The 9,351-nt window shown below is 33.7% G+C and overlaps 1 protein-coding gene across 2 annotated transcripts in view; it reads right to left on the bottom strand.

The window, feature by feature from the left end:
* Window positions 1-586: 586 nt before the first annotated feature.
* Window positions 587-9,351, bottom strand: part of Evi5 (ecotropic viral integration site 5) — a 110,383-nt gene continuing 101,618 nt past the window's right edge. For both annotated transcript variants that reach the window (XM_088260890.1, XM_088260891.1), the window contains 5 exons: window positions 8,952-9,131; window positions 8,417-8,584; window positions 7,831-7,926; window positions 5,352-5,450; window positions 587-836 (listed from right to left, as the gene is read on the bottom strand). In XM_088260890.1, coding sequence (XP_088117016.1) covers window positions 723-836; window positions 5,352-5,450; window positions 7,831-7,926; window positions 8,417-8,584; window positions 8,952-9,131 — 657 coding nt within the window. In that variant the 3' untranslated portion in view covers window positions 587-722. The remainder of the gene's footprint in view (window positions 837-5,351; window positions 5,451-7,830; window positions 7,927-8,416; window positions 8,585-8,951; window positions 9,132-9,351) is intronic.

The following is a 9,351-nucleotide window of genomic DNA, read 5'->3' as shown; positions in this document are numbered from 1 at the left end:
TATTTAAACACTTTTTTTCAAAATAAAATTTAACATTAAACAATAAATGTTGGTCAATATTCAATACTCTGCTTTCCAGTCATTCTAAAATTGCTTGTTATTCTGCCTCACACTGATTGCACAATTTTGTGAATTAGGTGGCCCAAATATTAGCAGTGATTCGTAAATTAAATGATGTCCTATTAGGTTGTCAGGAAACCACCATGCAAGTGTACGTATAATACAAATGAGTACGTAAAAATGTCACCACAAAGTACTTTCTTGACGGTTAAATAGTTAATATGTCAGAAGAGGCGACTGATTGAAATACTGTATTTTGTATGAATATCAACACGGCAAAAGTATGAAGGTTGCTTATAAAGACCTACATTCAGTATTTCATAGTGTTAATAGCCACCAAAGTAGTTTAACAAGTTTTGTTTCGGGGGCGTTAGCTTCAAATTAAGTACAACAGAATTTTCCCAACAGCCTATTACATATTTCAAAATGCGGCTAAAAAGGGAATATTTTTCCACTCCATTAAGGTATCCCTTCTGTCATATATGGTAGTTTGGTTTATGAAAATAAGCTTTAAGTTTCTATGCACATAAATAAATTAAAAAAAAAGTAAATATTTGTAAGAAAAATGCATAAATTAACGATTTAAAAAATAATAGTTAACAGTCTAAATAATAAAATAATCCATTTCCTATGTACATTCTGAAGTATGAATAGTAGGATATTCATTCAGTCAAAGCATTTTCAAAGTCTGCAGATAGATTCATGTCAATAGCTTGTAACCTTCCATCCGGCAGTTCGGTGAGTGCTCTATCTTTCCACGCCTGTAGACTCAGTATCTGCAATACAGAATCAGAAACTTACTTACAATGAATAATACAATTTTATTTAGTTACAAAAAACAGAAAATTATGCCCATTTATTTAGTAAATTTATTCTAATATAATAATAAATGAACATTGGCGGACTTATTGCTGAGAAGCAATATCTTCCAAACAACCAAAAATCTTGTACAGTTGTTTAAAAATGAGAGGGCATCTACTCAAAAAATAAAAAAGGTAAAAAAAATATAATTCATATAAAATATCTATCTTTATCAGAACAGTAGTACATTATAAGTACTTGAACTTTGATGTGTTACTTGAACCCAGTACAAAAAAAGATTTAAATCTGTATTTGGTCTACAATAATGAACGTATAAGTGTCACCTGTCAGGGAAACAATGAATCATGTCGAAACGTTTATTATTGTAGACCAAATACAGATCTATTTTTTTGTACCGGGCTCAAGTAACACATCAAAGTTCAAGTAGCCCCGTTCTACGGTATACAATAATAATTATTTTGCAATAATAACACTTAATAAATATAAAAGATTATAAAGTGTCATTTTTGTGAATTACAACTAAAAGGCACTATGATTTAGCTATAAAAAAATATAAAAACATTACAGATAAATAAAACCATTGCAATGATTTTGAAAACAAATAAGTTCTTTTTTTCTAAATTAAATCTTATCTCACTGTTTATAACTGCTGGTGGAAGATCTTTCCATGCTATCAGTCCTACAACAACAAAGGCACACAAATTGAATGCGCTGGTTGCAATCTGCTGAGATCATTTGTCTGCCTCCATAGTGAAATAGTTAGCGTGTCCTGCCACCATCCTGGAGGTCCCGAGTTCGATTCCCATGGGGATTATAATAAACTTAAGTGATTTTTCACTCAAATATTTATTTAATATTACCCGAGACTAGTACCTGAAGCGCACTGATCTTCCTACCTTTATATAAATAACAATCAATGTATCACTGTCCTCCGTAGTCAGCACGCTCGGCTACCGTACTGGAGGCCCCGGGTTTGATTCCCAGGGGAGGGACAAATAAATATAAGTGATTTTTTCACATTAACATTTATTCAATATTACCCTGGACTGGTACCTGAAGCGGAGGGCTGATCACCTTTCCTTCACATGTTAACGATCAAGATAACACTACGTTTATATGATGCAGTCCCTATGCACTATTGGGGTGCGGATAAGGGTTTATATGAATGATAATGAGTATCACTGCATCGATGCGATGCAGTGCCTTATGCACCAATGAAAAGGGTTAAAAGAAAGAAAATCACTTTACTCATGGCAGTGGATGTAGCCAATCAAACTGTAAGACGTCTATCAACCAATTTGTCTGATGTGCACAGATTTTTTAGGTACTCTGGTGCTGTATTATGTATTGACATATATATAATCAGATAAAGTTTACACTCTACGCGGGTAATCTAGGGTAGGCGCTGATTTTCTGCCTTTATATAATGCACGCCTCTGACCGCTATAAAAATGAATACTACCAATTGACAGGCAGCACCAACTGTCAAATTTTTGCAAATATTCTTAATTTACCTAAGCTGATGTAAAAAACATGTTTTGTTGAACTGAGTAAAGCTGGAAAACGCTTCATGGATTTTTAATTAGAGATCTAGTCCACTATAGATGGTTACAATAATCATAAATATGAGAGTCGTGAATTTATGTACTTGGAGACACCGAAGAGCACTCCTTGTTTGTACGCAGCTATACAGTAGTGAATTATTACTAAAAGCAGTATGTATTCATCAATATTCTAAAATATTGACAACAATCATTCACCAAAAAACATACTCTACACATACATTATTTAAATGCAAAACACATTTCAAATACCTATGATTAAGTATACTGGATACTATCTAACAGAATTCAACATTTCTAGTAAAATAGTATATATATTACAACATGTATTTGTCCTATATTCTTAGTGTTTTTAAATAATTTAATTGCAAATTCAAATAATCAGATAAATTAACCTGTCTTTATTATGATTATGGTTATATCGCTAATTTTTTTGTTCTCCATCGTGATTGGAATAATATTCAGTTTAATTTCTTTTCAGCCTAATTTTTTTATGTCAATTTGCCAAATATTGTAGAATAGAAGCCAAAAAAACACAATGCGTGACGAAATTTGCGTACTGCGTGTGTTTAGTTTTAAATCATCCAATCCAAAAGCTGACTTAAATAACAACTCTCTTCAAAGTAGTCTAGTACAATTTTTTTTTTGCAAAACATGATTGCCCATGTTTAATGCAGAGAAATAAGTAATAATTTCTGAAAGGGTATTTGAAGTTTTTTAATCATATATATTATTTTGGTATTAGTTTCTATGTAAATAAAATGTGAATTTATTATATTTACTATTATGTTTTTGGAATTTAAATAAAGAAAAAGTAACTTATCTGTAAAAATTAGCTGCTTAGTAATATTTGAAAAATATAATAACAGGCTTATTTTGCAATCAAATACCATTTCTGACAAATTTAATTTTGGATAATAATGAAAAACAACCCATGTGAATTATAAACCAAATCGCAATTTTCTTAATTGATTCGACAGTCACTTTATGGTATCTAATCTTAATTCTTAATTTAATTTCTACTGGGTGAATACCACTTTTTCTTAAAATCTTTTGTTACACGTGTTTCAATCAGCATCATTATGATAATGTGTTTGATAACGAGGCTGAATGTATTAATACACAACTCAAGAGATTTTTTAAATTAGTGGAAAAGCAATTGATGCTGTTTTTTTATTATTATCTATCTAATACCTATACACATAATAGTCAGAAGGTATAATTATATAATAAATTGATGTAAAATTATAGTTATTCTTATTAAAGATTGTTTGCAACGATAGAGTGGTGTGAGGTTCTATTTTCTCAGCCTATCTCTGCAGCGAAGCTACTCAATGGTACGTTAGTTAGGTGATTTTTATAGTATAGTGAATGCAACAAAACACCTCGAAATAAAATCTTCTAACAGAATGTTCGAAGACGGAAAAATAAACAAATAAATTATTTAAAAACTCTGAAGGGCATACATATTTCTCTACCTAGTAATAAGAGAACAGTACTACAGTAGAAGCCAGTTATAATGCGCATTCGGATATACCGCGGGTCTTTTCTTAGCATTTTTGTTTTAAGGCGCCCAGCGTAAACAAAACACATACAAGATAAATTAAAATAGACCTTGAAAGAAACAAAGGTTAAAGTTCTTGTCAAGTAATATTTTGGTGGGCACCCAACTAAAATATATCCGACATAAAGAAACAAATTTAGAGGAAGTCGACGATGAATTGCCATATGAGGAGTTAGTTGATGTTCCAACATGCCCAGAAGCATTGCAAGGATAAGATACTGCAATTGGATGGCTGGAGGTACAACAAGATTGGACCCAATAAAAATCATACAGTTAGTTTCCCTAAAAAATCATATTATCAAAAAAAGTCCTTTTTTATTTTAAATTTAGTCATTAAGCCTCCACTCATTTACGGGGGGTTTTTTAAAGGTCCTTTAGAAAAAAAATCAACAAGAGATTACCGTTTTTTTTTTAAAGTGATCATGATATGATTTGTATTTATATTTTATAAAAATGTTTAAAAATAATGAAGAATATTCACAAATGTTTTATTTTTCATAGGAAAAAATCATAATTTTAGACAATTCGTTTATAATGCAATGATCATATAAAGCGGGTCACATACGCTGTTTGCAAATAGACTTCGTTTAACCGGCTTCCACTGTACTTCAATACATATACGGATACATTCAACCTACGAAGGAACAATATCAAAACTGGAAAATAATCATACAAAGTACTTTTGAACACTTACTCGAGCCATTTCCAAGGCTCAGTTTCTGGGCTCGTGATCGGAGATAAGAACTAAAACAATTTCCCAAAATCTGATTAGATATTTCATCTAAGTTCATAAAAAACGCATGCCACTTGAGAGAAATTAGTACACAAAATTAAAATTGATCACATCACATTCACAGTCAATCTCAATCATCCTTACTCTCAGCCCTGACAATAATACAGTACACTCCCGATTTTCCAGAATTTCCTGGTTAGTTCGAAAACTTGAAAAAAAATGTCAAGGAAGAGAAATTTAAAAACTACACTATTCGCTTATGTAAACCATCTTAACACACCTTGATTAATTTATTTATAATGCTTATCTCAGCCTTACATTTTTTCTTTATATACATATATACATATCACCATTGGAACATCTATTATACATGGTTTTGCCACACTGAGAGATCGCATTTTAACTGCATTCAGTCTATTTTCATCCTTCTTTTGCGAACTCCATGCTTCACTTCCAAACATTAGGATTGGAACCAGGACTCAATTGTACACTGCCAGATTAGCTTTCACAAAAAGTTTCTTATTGAGCAAATAACAGTGAAGATAAAACTATGTCCATATGATGCAGAGCCTTATGCACCATCGGGTATAGGGTGGTATGGATTATTTACCTCGGCTTCTTTTTCGGCTAGCAAATCCTGAAGTTCACGGACCTTCTCACTGTCTCCCAAATTATTTCGTAATTCTCCCTCCGTCAGGATCACCTGCATCTGAAATTGAGATATTTGAAGTCATCTTTGGGCAGGGAATCGTTAAACTAAGTAGAGAAGGCAGTGAAAATAGAATGCCACACCACTCGGTCTTTCCAATCTTTCCCTTTTTCACATCATGCATCTCCTCAGACATACCCACTGATTATTCCGACTCCTGACGTGACCAAGTATTTCACATACTTTTTGTTGCGAATCACCCAGAATTGAGAAATATATGTCACAAACAACTGATACTTTATTATTATTTTATGTAACATTACATTTTTAATAATCTCTAATACTTTTATTTGTTGTTTCAGCATTTACTTTGTGGTAAGATATGTTAAAATGATTAAGGAAACACTTGTTTTTATACCACTTGAGTTTATTAATGACTATGTACTAATTTCAGAAGCTAAACTTTCATCGTCAGGTCTGAATAATAACTAAAATATAAAATAAAAAACTGTTCTATAAATGACGAGAGGGGATAAGTTAGGGGGAGGTGGTTAGTCAAGGGACGGAGTTTGAAAACAAAGGAAAAATGGAAAGCAAAGGTGAAGAATTTTGAAAGAATATATTATTTAATCAATTATTATTAGAATTTATGTTTTTTTGAATTTCAAAATTTTCAAAATAATTTATGTGGTACAAGGTGTAATAATTTTTATTTATGAGATTGGAATGAGTGATTTGTGTCTATTATGTGATTTGCGAATTCCGAAAAATAATTACTAACAAGACCACTACGATGTTCTTTAATTCTAATCTTTAAATTTCTCGCGGTTTGGTCTATATATTTTTTATCGCAACCTCCACACGAAATTTCATAAATAACACTTTTTTGTAATATATCTATTTTTGATTTTGAGTTATCGAGGATTTAATGTAAATTATCTCTAATACTCATTACATTTTTCCAGTGTTTTATAAATGCAATATTAACCGTTTGATTGCCGATCGTCGATTTTCGTCGATTCGTGTTTTAACGAAGATTGCCGATCGTCGATTTCCGTCGATTGCGTCAGTCGTGCTCTGATTCGCGCGTACGTAGGGTGTGGTGCTGCGGCGTTGGTAAATATTATTCTAATATTATCTTAATAGTTGTAAGATCGTAGTAAACCGTTTAAATTTCAGATTCATTTATTATTTTTTTTATTTTAGTTAATTTAAAAAACATAATGTCGAGCGCGTCCTCTGAAATGTCTGATAGCGGGAGCGACGATTTCCACTCCTCTAATTCAAGTTCGAGTAAGAGTAGCTCTGGTGAGAGTGATGTCATATCCGTGTTTCCCAACCGCAGGATGCGAATTTCCAGTAATTCTTCTGATCGTGACCAAGAAATGGAGAGTAACACCAGAAATTACTCATTTACAAATGTACCTCCCGGAACCAATTTTTCTACCGAAAATTCTCATTTTTTCGAAACGCCTGGACTTCGGGATCCTCCTCCGCGTGATTCCAAACCCATATCATATTTTGATTTATTTTTTAATGTCATTCTGTTAACAACGATAAAAAATGAAACCAACAAATATGCCCAACAATTTCTTGAAAACTCTTCTGGTCTGTAGTAATAAAGATGGTGCTGGGCTGCGTAGATCAACGACTATTTGTGCTTATTGTAAGAAGGGTGTCCACACGGCGTGTGCAGGAAAGCAGAGTTGTTGATTTTCTTTTGTTTTTCATTTTTGTCTTTCTTTTTTTCTAAATAAAATACTGTATTCATTTATACAAGCGTTTTATTTCAAATATTTCGACATTCTTTAATAAAACACCGAAAAAATCATCAAAATTCATGAAAATTCAAAGAATTTATGGGGTTTTAAAAAAATATATAGTTTCATAAAAAATGATGTTTTTTTGGTGGCATTTTACAAGAAACTGTATGCATTTTTTGGCACTCAAACGGTTAATATTTGGAGGGTTTAAGGATATGAGGTACTGGACGTAGGATAGGAAGTATTTGATATACTTAATCATGTCAAGATTTCCTCGGTCTTCCTCGGCACCTATTTCAAACAACATTATTATTAACAATATCCGCTCCCTAGGTGGAGCATATGGAGTCCACAAACTGTCTCCAGGCTTTTCTGTCGGCTGCCAGCTCCCTTGCATCCTCCCAAGTCAGATCCGCGTCCCGAAGTTCTGACGAGAACTGCCGACGAATTGTCAGCAGTGGTCGTCCTGGGCGGCGCGAACCTGATGCCTTGTAAAAGAGGCAAGCTTGATTAAGGCTCTCAGGAGTCATGCGGAGTACATGGCCAAGCCAACTCAAACAACATTCGCCTCATAAATTTGTTTTGCCGTTCTTTCTCTACTCATTCGTTCCACATATCCAAACCGTTTATTAACATTTTTTTAACGACTGAAAAGATGGAACAATGATCCAACATACCTTCATATTCAATACTGATACTTCTTGATTAAGCTCGGCTATTTTCTGTGCATCATCGGCATTGCGTAGATTAGCGAGCATTTGGGAATACTGGCTCTATAAAACAAGACACAGAATTATTACAATACTATAAAAGAAAATCTACAAAATAAAATTTTAAATGTATAATAATAACAGGGATAATAATACTTTTGGATAGTTTATAAAGCTCCCTTGGGGTAGTCCACCTCCATAGTGTAGTGGTTAGCGCGCTAGGCTACCATGCTGGAGGTCCCAGGTTCGATTCCCAAGAGGGTCAATATAAATATCAGTAATTTTTCAGTATAATATTAATTAGATATGACCCTGGACTGGTACCTGAAGCAGAAGGCTGATCACCTTTCATTTGTGTATTTAACAATCAAGATAACACTGTTTCTATACGATGCAGTGCCCTATGCACCATTGAGGTGCGGATAAAGGTTAGAAAAAGAAAACCCTTGGGGTAGTATTTTACGAAAATGGCGCTTTATAAATTATTCGAATTTGTTATTATTATTATAGCACCATTTTCGTAAAATACTACAAAATGACATATTTGACATACTTTGGTCTGAAGATCGGACAATTTGTGATTCTGCTCCTTGTGCTTGGTCATCAAGTCCCTCACTTTCCTCTGACACTCCTCCACTTCGTTAACCAGTCCCTTTTTCTCTTCGTCCTGTCTCCTGAGTTGGTTGGTCGAAACCTGAACTTGCGTTTCTAGCTCCATTACCTGAAAACAGTTTGCCCATGAGTATTATGACGCACTTATATTATATTTTCACCAATTCTACCCACTTAAACCAGCCTACGACGGTCGTCAGCCCCCTAAATGCCCAGACTTCCATATTCTTCTTGATCTCTGATGAGATGTCAAAAAATTATATAAAAATAGCTTCTACAATTGGAGACAATCCAGGTTTGTTGATGTTGATGTTGATGACAAACTAGTATTTGAACCCATTCAAAATGTAAAAAAATATTTTCGTCTAAACTTAGTCTATTTTACCCAAATATTTAATGTTGTCTTCTTTTGTTGATTCGGAGCAGTTACATTATTACAGATTATCAGATAAGTGAGTGAGTAAATAAAGTAAAACCTTAAGTCTGAGCTCTTTTAGCTCGGTGACAGCTTGAACTTCTCGGATTTGAGTGGACATCAGATCTTCTTCAAGTTTCTGTGCGTTAACAGAGCGGTTCTCCCAAGCGCGGAGAAGCTTCTTAGGAGTGCTCATCACGTCTGAAGACTGGCTGGATGCAGCCAACTCCCCCTTGTGTTCCTAAAAATATCACGGGCACAAATGTCAACTGGTCAGGTGAATAGGTCCTAACTCCTATTAAGAGCCAGACTCCCAAGTCAAATACTAAAAATGATATTTTGTCTCTGTTAAGCTATCTACGATCTTCCTGGCCCCAACTTATCGTCTTTGTAGACTGTTGGGGTCAGCTCTCCTCGTCCTCAGGTTGTAGGTCCTTCTATCATGGACAACGTGACCTAGG

The sequence above is a fragment of the Brachycentrus maculatus genome, unplaced genomic scaffold, assembly GCF_059751285.1.
Source record: "Brachycentrus maculatus isolate JH-2025_06_01 unplaced genomic scaffold, ASM5975128v1 h1tg000144l, whole genome shotgun sequence".
Classification (NCBI taxonomy): domain Eukaryota; kingdom Metazoa; phylum Arthropoda; class Insecta; order Trichoptera; family Brachycentridae; genus Brachycentrus; species Brachycentrus maculatus.
The sequence above is the reverse complement of the archived record's forward strand: the minus strand, read 5'-3'. Positions and strand labels throughout refer to the sequence as shown.